Here is a 17,385-nt window from a genome sequence, read left to right on the forward strand (position 1 = left end):
ACCTCTACCTCACTGACACTGAACACAGGTACACCACAAGGCTGTGTGCCCTCCTGTACTCCCTGTTCACCTACGACTGTACTGCCAAACACAGTTCAAACATCATCTTTAAATTCGCTGACAATACGACCATCATGGGCCTCATCACGGATAATGATGAGACAGCCTACAGAGAGGTGAAGATACTGCACAGCTGGTGTCAGGTAAATAACCTCTCTCTTAACGTCAGCAAGACTAAAGAGATGATCTTGGACTACAGGAGACAGAAGGGGGGTGGACACCGCCCCATCCATGTCGGTGATGCTGAGGTTGCAAGGGTCAGCAGCTTTAAGTTCCTCGGTGTGCACATCACTGAAGACCTCTCCTGGACACATCACACGAACACAGTGACCAAGAAAGCTCGTCAGCGGCTCTATTTCCTGAGAATACTGAGGAAGTTTGGCATGAACACCAGTATCCTCACAAACTTCTACAGAGGAACCAACAAGAGCTTGCTTGAGACAGGCTGTATCACGGTCTGGTACGAGAACTGTTCTGCTCAAAGCCACAAATCGCTTCAGAGAGTAGTGGAGGCGGCACAGCACACGATTGGTAACAGTCTCCCAGCCATTCAGGACATTTTCCATAAGCGGTGCCTGCGGAAGGCACAAAGCATCATAAAGGACCACAGCCACCCAACACGCAGACTGTTCTCCTTGTTACCGTCAGGCAGACGATATAGGAGTCTGGCTGCACGCACCACCAGACTCAAGGACAGTTTTTACCACCAAGCCATCAGGCTTCTCAACCTTCAGACCCACAGACACACTCACTCACTGTCTGCACTAAATAAATATAAGTAAATATTATTATTTATTGTACTGCACAACCCCCCTTTTTTCTTCATATATGTAGATACATTTTATTTCTTATTATTGTTTAACTCAATTGTATATAGTACTTATTTTAAAATATTTCATATATATATAATTTGATTTTCCTAATTATCTGATTTTGCTGAGCTGACATGCTGTCTCTCTCGCACACATTTCATTGTACCATTGACCCTGTGTTACATGTGACAAATACAACTTGAAACTTGAACTTGAAACTTGCCATCCCCATCAGAGATGAGGCCGACAATAGCAGAGTCATCAGATAACTTTCGCAGGTGACACTTTGCTGTGTTGTGGGTGAAGTCTGCAGTGTAGAGGGTGAAGAGAAACAGTGCCCCTGTGCTGCAGACAATCGTATTCGAGTAACTATCCCGGGTCCTCGCGTACTGTAGTCGGTTGGTGAGGTAGTCCAGAATCCAGCTGGTGAGGTGCTGATCCACCCCTGAGAGCTCCAGCTTGTCCCCCAGCAGCCTGGGTTGAATGGTGTTGAAGGCACTGGAGAAATCAAAGAACATGATTCTCAGTGCCTTCTCCAGGTGAGAGAGAGATCTCTGCATCAGGTAGATGACAGCGTCATCCACCCCGATGCCAGGTTGGTAGGTGAACTGAAGTGGGTCCATCGATGGTCTCACAAGGGGTCGAAGATAGCCAAAGACCAGCCTCTCCAGGTTCTTCATCAGCTGAGATGTCAGGCGCCACCGGTCTATAGCTGTTGAAGTCCTTGGGGTGGGGGGTCTTTGGCACAGGTACCACACAAGATGTTTTCTACAGTTGTGGGACCCTCCCTTTCCTCAGGCTCAGGTTGAACAATAGCTCCACAATCCTGCACAGTTGGTCGGAGCAGGATTTGAGGAGCCTTGAGCTGATGCCATCTGGACCCGCAGGCTTTCTTGCCTTACACCTTCTGAGCTCACTCCTCACCTGGTTGGTTGTGAGGGACAAAGTGCAGGTAGTGGGTGGGGGAAGAAGCAGGAGACAGAGTGGATGTGTGAAATAGCTGCCAGCTCCCACCAGTTGAGGGAGGGGGCAGGGTGGAGATGACAGGGTCGTATCCCGGTGATAAGAGCAATGGGGGTTGCAGCAGGGGGGAATGAGCCGGGGGAGGGGCGCCTGACTGATCAAATCTATTGAAGAAAATGTTCAAGTCATTCACCCACTTTCGGTCCCCCTTGTCCGCACAAAGTGGTCGTCCACCGGTTGGAACGTGGTTCGATCCCCAGCCCCTGCAGTCAGCATGTCGAAGTGTCCTTGGTCCTTGGGCAAGATACTGAACCCCAAATTTCTGGCCTGGCCAATGGCTGGTGTGTGAGTGTGTGTGAATGGTTATCACTACTGACGAGCTGATGTGCAGGTAGCCTCTGAATCTGTATGACTGTGTGCAAATGGGCGAATGACATGCGTTGTAAAGTGCTTTGAGTTATCGTAAAGATTGGAAAAGCGCTATATAAAAGCAGTCCTTGTACCCAGAGATGGTTTTCAGGCCTCTCCAGACACCGCTGACATTCCTCTGCTGCTGCTCCTCCATCTTCTTCCTGTAGGTGTTCTTTCTCTCTCTGATCTTCCACCTTGACTCCCTCTGAACAATCCTCAGCTCTTCTTTGTTACCTGACCTAAAGGCCCTTTTTTGTCTCTGAGGAGAGCCTTTATCTCAGGATTCATCCAAGGTTTGTTGTTTGGGAAACATCGTACAGTCCTAGTGGGTACGACATTATCCACACAAAAGTTTATATAGTCCGTGATACAGTCTGTAAGGCTGTTAATATCCTCCCCATGAGAGTCTGTGAACACATCCCACGCAGTGGAGTCAAAACAGTCTTGCAGAGCCACCTCAGACTCTGCAGACCATCTCTTCACCGTGCGTGTGGTCACTGGCTGTCTGCATACAAGGGGTTTGTACACAGGCAGGAGGTGTACCAGGTTGTGGTCTGATCTACCCAGGGGAGGAAGAGGTGATGAGCTGTATGCCTCCTTGGTGTTGGCATACAGTAAGTCCAGTGTTTTATGGTCTCTGGTGGGGCATGTGACATACTGTTTGATTGTGGGCAGAGTGGTGGAAAGAGAGGCATGATTAAAGTCACCAGAGATCAGAGGGTCCTTTTTCTTTTCTTACTTTTATCTATTTATCCATCAACTTGTTATTACTATGGTGACTATTACAGGTTTCATTTATTTCGTTTTTAAACTCCTTTTTCTTCTTTCCCCCTTAACACCACGACTCCAGTTGCACAACATACAAACCTACACCTACACCTTCGCTAACACAAACACTTCAAATCAAAATCCCCAACCTCTGATTATTACTTTTCTGCTGTGACTGTTTTCTGTCATGTCCCTAAATGTACTGCGTTCTGTCTTGTCCTGCCTCATATGTTATTTTCTTTGCAATGAATCAAATATTTTCTATTCTAATTTAATCTAAGACACTTTGGAGTATAAAGAAATAGAGCAGGTGAGACACAGACAGAGATTTCATCCAGAACTTGATAATTTGGGGAAATAAGCATTCAGCGCTTTGTGGGAGCCAGACCTGCCCTTAAAGAGCTTTACCTGTTTCTGGATACATTGGATAAAGCAGCGCTGGAGAATGAGGCTACTAAACATGGGGCAGAATGGAGCTGGAAGATCCATCCAGCAGACTCACCGCACAGAAATGGAGCTGCTGAAGCAGCCGTCCGTGTAGTGAAAAGGGCCCTGCATAACCTGGGAGGAAATGGAACTTTCACTTGGGGAGAATTTCAAACATTCCTTTACATGGCAGCCAACCTGGCAAACGAAAGACCCATCGATGCCAGGACTCAGAGAATTTGGGCTGCTACATCAGCCCAAATTCTCTTCTGCTAGGTAGAGCTGGAACCAAAGGGGACCCAGGAAGCTTCACGTTTGAAAGCTATTACTACAAAAGACCAGTGATCCAGGCAGAAGTAGAAAAGTTCTGGAAGAAGTGGAGTCAGTTGGCTGGACCCAATTTGTTTATAAGGAGTAAGTGGCACACAAGGGGGCGGAATGTGGCTGTTGAAGACATTGTTTGGCTAGCAGACCAAAATGCCCTGAGAGGTCAGTACAAGTTGACCAGAGTTGTCAATGTCAACGCTGACAAGAAAGGAGTCGTAAGAGATGTAGCTGTGAGGACCTTTCCCAGCTACCCTGTCCCAGTCAAGAAACCAAACAGCAAAGGAACCAAGAGACTCTCAAACAAAATCCCTGCCAGCATTCTTCATAGGGATATCAGACGTCTGGTCATCCTGCTTCCAGCTGAAGAACAATCAGAGTATTGAAAGACTTGTGACATCCTTGGGTTCAGTAACCAGGAGCTCAAGTCGGAGGTGTTAAGATGGGGTTTAAAATACTAAATTCATTTGTTTATTCTATTTATTATTAGAGAGAAGACATTTACCTGATTTATTTATTATTAAGGAAAGTCAGGACCAAAAGGTCGGAATATTAAGTTTGCAGAGACGCCGTTGGTATGTTACAGCTGGTTAAATGTATTTGTTTGTTTGGCGGATATGTTTGATAACTACGGCGGAGCGCATTGACGTGTATAATTTCATGTGACGTCGCTGCGCCTTTGTTTGTGTCCACTGCCTTTAAACACGCGGTGTTCTAATGTTTATAATGTTTATCCATTTATTATAAGGATGTGTGGTTTGTGGTGTGATAAGGATTACTGACATTAATGATTGATTTTGATTTATTAAAGATAAAATGTAACAGATAGAAACAATAATTACAAAAATGCTGAAGGAAATATTTCCAGCACAAACATTTGTTCAGTTAGGCAGTGTTTATCATATGTCATATGTCTAATATATCCTTTGTTTTCTGTTTGAAGGTTTTCAACCTATTGGAACTCAAATGAATTGACAAATAAATTCAAGATATGAGTTGAGTTGTCCAGGCTTCCTCTGTATTCCTCTAAGCCTTTCAAGTTTGGGCAGACATTGAATAAAAAACCACAGTAACTTGACAGGTACATTTCTTTACCTGGGCAGTTTTATTGATGAACTTTTATTGAGTAAGGGGCCGTTGAATAAGGGGCCGTTCTCTTTATACATTCAGAGCTGCAGGGAGCACCGCCTGTCATGTGACGAGGAACAACCAATAACAGCCAGCAGATATATTTCCTTTCTTCCGTAAATATCTGTATTCGGCAAATATGGAGGAGAAGTTTATCATTTTAGTGCAGAGCTAACATTCCCCTGAGCTCAAGTCTCCACTGGATATATACATTTAATGAGCGCCGCCGCTAAAATGTTACATGATCATTAATATCCTCTGGAAATGTGTTTCGAGCACACACACACACACATGCACGCACGCACGCACGCACTCTCTCATATACACATATATGTTTTATATGTGTATATGAGAGAGTTTCACATGTGTATATGAGAGAGTTTCACATGTGTATATGATTGTTTTACATGTGTATATGAGAGAGTTTCACATGTGTATATGAGAGAGTTTCACATGTGTATGAGAGCATTTCACATGTGTATGTGAGAGAGTTTCACATGTGTATATGAGAGTGTTTCACATGTGTATATGAGAGAGTTTCACATGTGTATATGAGAGTGTTTCACATGTGTATATGAGAGAGTTTCACATGTGTATGAGAGCGTTTCACATGTGTATGTGAGAGTGCTTCACATGTGTATATGAGAGTGTTTCACATGTGTATATGAGAGCGTTTCACATGTGCATGTCAAATAAAATAAGATCAAATGTATTTATATAGCCCAATATCACAAATTACACATTTGTCTCAGTGGGCTTTACAGACTGTAGAGCATACGACCCCCTCTGTCCTTAGACCCTCACACCACACAAGGAAACACTTCCTAAAAGAAACCAACAATTAAAGGGGGGAAATGGAAGAAACCTCAGAGAGAAACTGAGGAGGGATCCCTCTCCCAGTATGGACAGATGTGCAGTAGATGTCGTGTGTACAGGATAAACAACAAAGTACAAATACAACATCCATTTGACAGAAATTATGTTGTGATCAAAAAAGAAAAAGTATGGATGAATCCAGGATAAAGACAAAAAGGCTTCCTGGTGTCCAGCAGGACCAGGGCAGCAGGCGCAGCCACGATTCATGATCCATATGACTAGTATGTGAGAGTGTTTCACATGTGTCTATGAGAGCGTTTCACATGTGTATGTCAGAGTGTTTCACATATGTATGTCAATGGTATTCCTGAATATTGTCACCATTAGTAACATTTTTCAGTGAAGGCTTTCAACGATTCAACAGACAGCCCATCTAGTCTTTTAAAACAACCGCTTGTGCCAGACTCCAGAATTGGCCTCATTCCATAACATGGTCAATGTGCCTCCTACTGAGCCTGGGCCTGAGGGCTGGGAGCCTATTACTTCTGTTGTCTCTGTTCTTTCCTCTTTCTGTCCTTTTACAAACTCTCCGTGAACTAAAATGTTCAACATTTTACAAAGCTGCTATGGTGGAGCCATAGCAACTGTCAAATATTTGAATTGAAAATTCCCAGCAGATCACTTAATAAAGAAGGATGCATCTTTGTAACTCTTTCCGAAAATGTAGGCCCAACCAAGAAGACTCTTCTGCAAACGCTGCAAGCAAGTAGTGGAAAAAAATCCTGCCCATCACTCCCTAACACAAAGTGTAAAGCTTATTAAAACCTTCAACTCTTGAATAGTTTGTTCCAATTTAAGGTTGTACCTGAACAAGAATTGTTGATCTGGTCAGAATGTTTGCATGTAACAACGTTAGTGCTACTGTAAACGTTTTCTTTAATTTTCAAAGTAGCAGTTTAGTTAGCCTTTGTAAAATTAATTTGGCCACAAGAGGAAATGTAGATTTCTGCCATTTCTACACCTTTCAGTGCTTGGCCAATAAATCTTTACTCTTCACACTCATCAAGTCTCTAAGGACAGAGGGTGTCGTATGCTTTACAGTCTCTAAAGCCAATTTGAGCTTTATTATTGACTATATAAATACTATTTGATTTGATTTGATATGATCCTTTGTTAAACAAAGTCATTGCTGATGCGCTTTCAATCTAATGTATGATACAGTAAACCCCAGTGGACTAGTACTTGGTCATAATCACTTATTATTACTCTGACTGAGCACTCAGTAAGAGCTGAGTTCCTCTGTTTGTCCACTCCGTTGTCACCGTGTAGCATTATAGTGAGGAAGCAGCTCAAAAGGGCTCAGCACAGTGTCCAAACACATCAAGTGCTACTTGTTAACAAGCACACAATTCATGAAAAACTGCAATCAGCTTGACATTCACACTTGGGATTAGAGCCTGGTACCTATGCCATGTCAAACCTATGCTTTACCAAACAAGCTCCACTCACATAGACTGATGCTAGCTGCTGGCAGCAGCTACAAATTGAAAAAACATGGTGATTTCTTTGCCTTTAAAAATAAATGTGAACAATAGATGGAGTAAAATGTTACCTTTCCTTCCCGTGGCCACATTAAGGTATTCCCTACCTGCCTCAAACTCAAAGTTTGTTGACTCTGATTTGACTGTGTACTCTCTTCACAAGGTGGAGCATGTACCAGCCTGCCACAACAACTGTAGATGTAATTTACAGTTGTTGTGGCAGGCTGGTACATCTCCATCTAGTATGTAATGTAATGTAATGTAATTCACATAGATGTCAGGTTTAAAATGATATACAATTGATATTCACATTTTGTGAGTGTGTATGGGAGGCTCACCTAATAGTATGATGATGCAGATCAGGATGGCGATGATGGCTCCGGTGCCCAGTCCAGCGGCAATGATTCGCTCCATGTCCACACAGTCTCCATGGTGATCACACTGGCAGACCTTGACTCTCAGGTAGGACGTGTTGGACATGGGCAGGTTGCCAGAGTCTGTGATCATGATGGGAACCTCGTAGATACCACTGGCCAGGGAGCCGATCCTCAGTCGAAGCTGGGCGTACTCGCCTACAGTATGATGGAAGAGTAGACAGATGGATAAATTGAGTGGCATCATGGTATCTCCTCACTTACGGACTTCATCCTTCGTATCTTGATGCCCTTCCACTCAATTACACTGGGGGCTGCCTGGTACTGCTAATGGTCACTGGAGATACTGGGGGTTCTTTGCATTGCAAAAAGCATTTCAATGGTAGCTGCTGATGGATAGAGTTCTTCATATTTCCCCCTAAAATACATTTCAAACATACCTTAAACTAAAAGAGAAACAGAAATAGAAACTTTACCCAAACCTTACATCAGACTTGAATCCACAAAACAACAATAATTTAGTGTGAGGTAACATCCAAAACTACTGAAGTGAAAAGGAGAATAAAATGTCCATTTCTAAATAGCTACAAAATTCAATTGTTCCCAGCGAGTCCAACAGGCCCAGATTTACGTTGCAATGTAGCTTTAATCTAAGAGGAGAAAGTGGACAATTCATTTTTCTTGTATACAAGCCAAGTCTCAGTTCCATGAGATTCAGTCTTCACCTTGTGAATACACATCTGTGGTAAATATTCTAAATTCAAGGTTTACCTTGTGGCTTATCCAAGAGTTTAGGACCATATATCAACGCCTTGTTCAGCGTAAAGAACATGCTCAAGTATGTATGGCTTTGCCCATAAGGTAGGTGTGGTGCAGTAAATCTGATGGGCACTCCAAGCCAATTGGTGCAAAGAGTTGAGGATGAGATTCTCACCAACGACTGGCTGGACACTGCTAAATCAACAGGGACCACTAGGAGCATGCCAGTGGGATTCCTTTACATTTAAAGGTATAGTCAAAATGCATCAGCACTTACAAACTATTTTATACCTTAAGATCTCTGCTGGTACATCCACTGAGAGGAAGTGATGTGTGACATTACATACAATAACTAAATAAAAATGTGACACTTGAATGTGTTTCCTTTAAAATGATTTAAAATAACTCCAGTCTCCTTGCAGTCAAGTCCAAGTCAAATAAATGAGTAATTTTTGTGACTTGAGTCTGACTCAGTCCAAGCCTGAAATCTCAAAAAAATATTTATTGGACCTGGAGTTAAAACACATTATGAGGTAAATTACTAGATTTAGATTTTTATAGTTGGGAGTATACTTTCTGTCCCTTTAAGCAGAGGTTGAATAAAATAATGAATGAAGGAGTGAAGGAATGAATGACAATACATAAAAAAACGGACACATTATCTTATACCGACCATTGACGCGATGCAGCGTCCAGTTGCGGCGTACATCTAATGGACGATTGGCCAGCTCAAAGGCGAAGGGTCCAGCGTTAGGGGTCAGGTCGGGGTCACTGGCTGTGATGTTGATGGTGTTTGGATATGGCCTCTCACACATTTCCACCTCAGGGGGGAACACGTGAGGTGCATTGTCATTTATGTCCATCAGGTACATCTGAAGGGTGCCTGTGCCGCTGGCAGGCGGGATACCTGGACACACAGAATGAAGATGCTAAATATTTTATGTTACTTTTAATATATAATGTTTATTTAACACGGAAAATGCACAATACATTTCTTGAAACGGGTATAAGCTTATCACCATCTGTAGTCCCTATGCAGAGGCCACCAGTGATGTGAGGGTTGTTGAATAAAAACATAATAGTCAGTTGAGGTGAGTCAAATCTATAATTAGATTCTATATCACACCAAAATCTCCGGCCCATTTCCCTTTCCCTGACGTCATTGGCTGTACTTAGAAAATAAACACCCAATAAAAAGCCCAGTCTTGATCCAGAGGTTTTAGCCAACTATAGGCCGATATCTAACCTTTCCTTTCTCTCTAAGATATTTGAGAAAGCAGTCCCAAAACAGTTGTGTGATATTTTACACAACAATAGTTTATTTGAGGTTTTTCAAAATTTAGAGTTCATCATAGCACAGAGACGACACTGGTGAAAGTTATCAATGACCTTGTATTGGCATCAGACAAGGACTTTCTCTGTTCTTGTCTTGGAACATTTCATTGACATAAAAGGAACCACACTAAGCTGGTTTAAGTCCAGCGATCTCAGTTTGTACATGTTAAAAATGTATCATCCATACAAGCCAAATATTAGCCTATAGCCAATATTATAAGGAAATATTCCATAAACTTTCATTGTTATGCGGATGATATCTAATTATATCTATCAATCAAATCAGATGAAACCAATTAGCTAAACTTCAAGCATGCCTTAAGGCAGGGGTTCCCAAATGGTATTGAAACAATTAGGCCTATTGCATTTAACTGTACACAAGGTTATGAGTGATTTTTTATTTACTTCAGTGTTTCCTCTAGGTTTACTGCTCTGCGGGGTGCTGCCTGCGCTGGCTCAGGTCTGTGCGTGGCGCAGATTTTTTAAAGTTCTCTCCTTAGCTTTACTCCACTCTGTCTCTGACTGTAAGTGTGTCCGCTCGCGGGCGTGTGTGTGTGGGTTCGGAAGCGGAATGTAAATACGCAAACCAAGCTGCAACGTGCACATTAATGAGATAAATGACATAAGCGTTTAGTTTATTTAATAAAAGAGCACCTGTTCAATGTCAAAGGTGAGTTGTTAATTAATATATATAACGTCTTGAATGTCAGGGGGGGGGGCAGCGCAGGGAAACACTGTACTTTATCGGTACTTTGTCCTACACACTTATTTCACAATATAGAAACAATAGCGACCGTTTTAGCCATTTGCGCATGGTGGAAAATATTAGAGTGTGACACATCAAAGGCCTAATTTTACAATTAATTAATTAAATGGATTCTTAAATTATTTTGTGAATAAATGATTAATGAAATAATATAGTTGTCTGAAAAATTAGTAAATTAGTAAATAGAAAATGTTTTTCACAGAGTGATAACAGTGATACTATGTGTTATAGAGGGTATTTTGCCCGGCTATTAGGTGTGCCTTGAGATTTTGGCTTGGTCTTTTGTGTGCCTTGGCCACAGAAGGTTTGGGAACCCTTGCCTTAAGGACATAAAAAAGTGGATAATCTGCAATTATTTGATGTTAAACACAGACAAAATGGAAGTTATTGTACTTGGGCCCAAGTGCCTCCGAAACGCATGGCATTAACTTGGCCCCCAGCACCACCATAAGGAATCTTGGCGTTATCTTTGATCAGGATATGTCCTTTAACTCCCACAAAAAACTGATTTCAAGGACTGACTTCTTTCATCTACATAACATTGCAAAAAAGAAGGCAAATCCTGTCTCTAGAAAAACTAGTCCATGCATTTGTTACTTCAAGGCTGGATTACTGCAACTCATTATTATCAGGTTGTCCCAAAAGAATCCCTTAAAACTCTTCAGTTGATCTAAAATGATATGGCACGTGTATTGACAAGAACTAGGAAACAGGATTATATTACTCCTGTATTAGCTGCTCTGCACTGGCTCCTGGTAAAATACAGAACATAATTCAAAATCCTTCTCCTGACCTACAAAACCATTAAAGGTCAGGCTCCAGCTTATTTTAAAGATATCGTAGTACCTTTAACCCAACGTGAGCATTATGCTCCCAGAATGCTCCCAGAATGCAGGATTACTTCCTGGTTCCTGGTTCCTGGAGTCTCCAAAAGTACAATGGGAGCCAGAGCCTTCATCTATCAAGCTCCTCTCCTGTGGAACAAGCTCCCAGTTTGTGTTCAGGAGGCAGACGCCCTCTCCACATTTAAGAGCAGGCTATAGACTTTCCTTTTTGATAAAGCTTATAGTCAGGGCTGGCTCAGGCTTGCCTTGGACCAGGCCCTAGTTATGCTGCTATGGCTTAGATTACTGGGGAACTCGCACCTCTCTCCTCCTCCTTTCCCCATCTCTCTCTCCTCCACTATGCACGGATGCAGCAAGGAAACTTTGGTCACTACGTGTTTCCAAACACTGACAAACCATCTCCACCGCTGTGTTCCCGACCGCTGATCAACTGAGTGCATTTACCGACTTTGCAGCTCGGAAATTTAAATTGAACTGATCAGCAATCCGTTTGCAGTTGACTTAAATATGTTCCATATCTTTTTGCACTTTATCTAATATGTGTATCCTGTTCAATAAATGTGGACCGTGTTTGGCCCTCGACGTAGTCCCAGTTTTTAATGTTGGCCTTCTCTGTGATTGAGTTTGACACCCCCGGGCTACGGCTTCCTTTGTGCAGTTTTCCATTTTTCCCCCTTTAATTGTGGGGTTTCTTTTACGGAGTAAAAACACTCTTATGTGGTGTGAGGGTCTAAGGACAGAGGGTGTTGTATGCTTTACATTCTGTAAAGCCCACTGAGACAAATGTGTAATTTGTGATATTGGGCTATGTAAATACATTTGATTTGATAAACATGGTGGACATTGTTTTTCTCTATTAGTCCAGGTACAAGCTGCTCATTACAGCCAATAATCAAATTTGTCCTGGGAATTGTGGAAGAGAAAAGCGTCGGGTCATTACAACCAAACAAGGTTTATATATGTGTATGGGGTTGATTAATGTAATTTAACAGGTAACTGTTGCATTAAGACATAATGTGTGCAAAGTTAACATTTTTACCTGGGAGAGGCACAATAGTGTCTACAATGAAAAGTGTTCATCCTCTGGGAAGGATGTACTCAGTAAAGTTAATGGCAATCTGCCAATTACACGTGATGCTTCTCTGGAGGTCAGGTGGTCTGAAAATCATTCAAAATCTATATTTTTCCTACTGTCAACGATTTCTTTGAAAAGATTCAAACTAACGATAAATATATTTTCTAATAAGTAGTGTGTATATTACAGCCTGATATATCTTTTTCCTTTGAAGGGAAGTATTGAGAGACACTCACATTGCTTTGGTTTTAGTCTTTTCATTGGATCTGTTGACAATGAAATATCACCAGACTTATCCTTCAAGTGAATGTTTAGTTTCATAATATCTCATGTCAGAATTCACAACCTATACAGCAAATTCATTCCCAGAAGATTTTTGGATGCAGCATATGGGATAATCAACAATGTAGTTATTGAAAAATAATGCATGCAACTGGCTAACTGTGTATGCACAACCTTCCAGCTATGCATATTATTACAGTGATGAGGATACTACATCACTTACCTGAAGTGAATGCATGCTTTCTGTATTCTTTATGGTCACAGTATAAACTGGAGTATACTCAATAATAGTAGGTGACCGGTGCACATATGATCACGGCTCAACAAGTGCAGACATGTAACCTTTTGCACAAGCTTGCATGTGTTTGTCCCTGTGTCTCAGGTTGTTTTTTGTCAGTGAGCTCCTTGCAGAGCGTGTGTGCTCAATGAGGGCAGAAATGTGCTAAGACAGTCAGTTAAGCACAGCGGGTTCTGTGTATGGAGAGGGTGCAGAGTGGATAGTTGGAGCTGCTGCTGAATGACATTCCTCTTGAACAATTTTCCACTTTAAACAGAGAATCTTCTTGTCTAGGACTATAAAGCACAGTTGTGATCAGGGCAAGTGCAAGACTTTGGGAATTATGATGTAAATAGGCAGGGAAACGGCTCCATTAGAAATCAATGGGTGTACTGTGTCTGTGTAATTCTACAGACTTCCCTGATCAGGACATTTAATCACAGGAATAGAGAATTGAAACGTAATTACAGGTGGACAGTACAATGTGTTGTCTACAGGATTAAATCATTGTCTTCCCATTATGTGAAGTAAGAACTTAACTTCAGGCTGGAGTCATAACACTTCAGAACCCAAACTAAGCCTAAATATGTTGTATTCAACTGGGATGTGCCTCAACCACAAGACATGGTTGTGTATGACACACATGTTGATGTGACATCATACAGTTCATTACAGTTTTACTCTGCAATACATCATATAATAAAACAATTTTAAAAACCTTAGTGATGAATCTAATTTAAGATAAATTCTAAATACAAATACACAAACAGAAGTTTCTCATTGAACAATGCTGATCAACTCCGGTCAATGGCCTTTCTAAGCGCATTTGCTTGTGTGGAGCAAATGCTAAGTCCTAAGTGGACACTGGGTGAAAAATAGTATTTCTACTTTTTAAGATGTTCTTTATTTATGCTTGACGCATCCGTGAGGGTCGTCAGTGTCCGCACGATCAGTCCCGTGCTGCGAACAAAATCATTTTTTTCTCTTGAAGAATCAAAAGGCTTAGAAATTAATATATTTTGTAGTATAATAATAACACTTAAAAAAGTAATTAGTGCATTTAGATTCTCCTTTATTTGAAATGTCCTCCATGTGTTAAAGTAGCTAGTAATGTACCTTTCTACATTCAATAGTGTGTGTGAGTGTGTGTGTGTGTGTGTGTGTGTGTGTGTGTGTGTGTGAGTGTGTGTGTGTGTGTGTGTGTGTGTATACCTTTTTCACAGTGGATTTTCCTGAACTTTATATATAATCCCTACTTGAAATATAAACTCTCTTTCTGTCATTTTGCCACATGCTGGGTGAGATTGGGAATCGGCAATTTCCGGGCAAACTTTCTAAGCCAGCCCAGACAACGCACTGCCACGGAGGAAATGTGCCTGGTGAGAGCAAGTGAGTGAGAGGAGAAGTCCCGCAAGGTGTTCTTCCCACACAGAGCGGCCGTCTATATTTTTGGTATATTACAAAACCGTGATGGGACAAATCACTGTAAGGAAAGTGGTGCGCTGGATTTCTAACAAAATATATTACAAGAGCATCATTGCAAACCAAAATGTGGCAAAATAATCATTTTATCTTGATTATCTTGTTTTCATAATCATTACAGTAATTGTAAAAAAAATGGATTGAAAAAATATTGATGAATCTCCCAGCTGATGTGTGTAGTGAAGATTAGCTCGTAGCTTTACTAGCTACTGTTTCCAAGTAACACTACAGATACTCTGCAGAAGAGTAAAACTAGCACCACTGCAATTATTAAAAGAGCACTGAGGCACAATGAACAAAGTCCTCCCTGTGTGTGTGTGTGTGTGTGTGTGTGTGTGTGTGTGTGTGTGTGTGTGTGTGTGTGTGTGTGTGTGTGTGTTGGGAAGGGGGGCTACTGCAGGACCCTGATTTCTCACCATTATCAGAGGCCATGAAGGTAACGTTGTACAGGTTGTTCTTGACGTAGGGAGACTCTCGGTCAAGGATGGTGATGGTGGAAATCCGACCATTAACCGGGTCAATCTCCAGCCAGTTAGCAGGGTCGTACATCTTGGAGTACCTGGATTCAGTGAGAGAGAGACAGCATGAAAAAGCAGCACAAAGAGGCTTCTTTATCTGCTTCCCTGGCTACATGCCAAGCAGCTACTGGGGAGCTGATATATGGAGGCTGCAGCACTCTGATGAGGCAACCACAATTCATCCATTTATTCTCACTGGAAATGTTTCTACTTTTTACAGATCTGAAAATTTAATAAAATATATATTTGTCAGTGAAAACGTGTTTTATGTGTGTTCTAGACTTGTAAACAACCCATAAGCAGAATGAAGCTCGGTAGATCCCTGTGACTTGCTGATGAAATATATTCATCTAACAAAATGTACTGATTCTCCTACAGTAGATCTGCATTGCTGTAAAAGCAGAAATAGTCATGTTTCAAACGAGGCATACAATTGTGATATATTGTGAATAAAAAGGAAAATAGCACACAGACGGGCTGCCAATAAGACACCATAAATCTCTCATGAATAGGGAGTACTGTCCATTTGTTTTATTTTTAATTGGTGAGATAAAGAGTAGAAAGACACAGTTATGAATAAATGTAGGAGCAGCACCAACGACAGAATACAAAGCAACAAAAACGAAAAATCAGAAACCCAAATGCTCTCCCTGGCCCGCACTACAGTACACAATACTTAATGTGTGTGCATGTGTGTGTGTGCATTCACAGTTTTTTTGTGAACACAGTGTGTGTCTACCATTGGCTGTTGCCAGGCTACAAAGACTTGAGCACTACATTTAGAAACAAATAGTGGGATGTAAGAGAAAGAAGGCAGGGGACAAAAAGCAGCCATTCTGCAGGCTCTGCGCCCTGGTGTGGTTGTTGCTGGCTAAGTGCTGCAGGAGGAAAGATACACAATTCCTCCAGTCAAGAGGTTTGTAGAAAGAAAAGTCCAGCCATCTTTACAGCTTTTATCTCAAAATGGATCTGCAACAGAGAACAGCATGCTGCTCTTGCTAAATGAGAAGGCAACTTAAGCAATAATTCCTCAGTGCGTGCTATAGTGAACGAGAAGGCAAAATCCTCCTGCAGCAAAATCTGTCGTACATCCAGCGCAATCATTTACGTAGTTGGTCGTGAGGATGAACTACAGACTACTTCCGCTTGGATTTCACTGGGTCGCCAGGGGGCGTGCTCTAGATGCCGCTTCCTTGTTATCTTTGCTTGTATTGCAAACTAGTTTACTACTTTTCCAACAGCACAAAATGGCTTCCAAAAATATGAGTGAAGAGGATGTTCTGGACAAGAATATGTTTTACAATGTTTTGCCTTATTCTAGCTGGAGTATTTGGCCGTAGAAATGCAGCGGAAGTAGAGGCAGTGCGGCTGGAGCGGGCAGGAAATGACCAGCGGAAACCAACCAAAACCTGAGCTGCCAAAAGTAAACACTTACTGAATCATTCTGCTGCAATGAATGTCAGCGTGGGTACAACCAAGACCAACAGGGCCGAGAGGGCAGTTGACCATTGATTGATTACTTTTGTCAGCACACTGACTGTGACAAATACGACTCTTAGTTATTTTTCATTCATCTGTTTTTTTTGTTTCTTGTTGTATCACTAACTCTCATGTCAAGTCTGCTGCCCTGCAATCACCTCATTCCCTTCACCTTGGTTTCCCTGCCCATCTCCTCACCTGAAGCGTATTCCCTCATCAGCCACTCAGCATTTATACCAGCTCACTTCCCTTTGGTCCCTGCCAGATTGTCTTGTGTTTTTGCCAAGTGCGCTAGCGTTGCCTGTTCTGATTTTTGCCTGCATTATAGATTGGTTTTGACCCTGCCTGTTTTTGGACCCTGGATTACCTGCCTGCTCATTGTCGTATTTGTTTGCCTTTAAGATTGATCTCCCGGTTTTGACCTTGCCTGTTTTTTCGACCAAGTAAACCTCATCACACAACCTGTCTGTATCCGTGTCGTACTTTTGGGTTCCACCTATTTGTACTTGAGATCTTTTCAGTAGATCATTACACTGAAGGATGTAGTTCCAGCTGGGAGGAGGAAATATTACATGCTTCTTGGAGTTGGATACACCCTCGACATCTGGCTAGAATGTGTCTCAAACTTCGCCTGAGGTGGTCTCAACAATCCGATTTAGAGTCTTCTTGAATGCTTTTTGGAGTATGGCTGTTTGGAACAAATGAGTGGAATAAATAATATCCCACTCTGACATGTCGAACGACTAGTTATTTTCTAGCATACCTGACCAACTGCATTTGACCATTTATCCATCCAACCAACCAGTCTTACCCACTAACAAACCAACCGTTGTATAAATCCTCTTATCATTTGCAGGCTTGAGGGACAAACGCAGGACAATTATCCTAAACACACTTTAAGGCAACCAAGTAGTTTCATGGTCAAACAGAGAATGTTCATGATC

General features: G+C 41.9%; 1 protein-coding gene across 1 annotated transcript in view; it reads right to left on the minus strand.

Annotated features, from left to right (window-relative positions):
* Positions 1–17,385, minus strand: part of LOC115006914 (cadherin-2-like) — a 76,317-nt gene that overhangs the window by 21,357 nt on the left and 37,575 nt on the right. The window contains exons 11-13 of the mRNA XM_029429541.1: positions 14,861–15,003; positions 9,056–9,289; positions 7,588–7,821 (exon numbers count right to left, since the gene is read on the minus strand). Coding sequence (XP_029285401.1) covers positions 7,588–7,821; positions 9,056–9,289; positions 14,861–15,003 — 611 coding nt within the window. The remainder of the gene's footprint in view (positions 1–7,587; positions 7,822–9,055; positions 9,290–14,860; positions 15,004–17,385) is intronic.

Source organism: Cottoperca gobio, chromosome 4 (genome assembly GCF_900634415.1).
Source record: "Cottoperca gobio chromosome 4, fCotGob3.1, whole genome shotgun sequence".
NCBI lineage: Eukaryota > Metazoa > Chordata > Actinopteri > Perciformes > Bovichtidae > Cottoperca > Cottoperca gobio.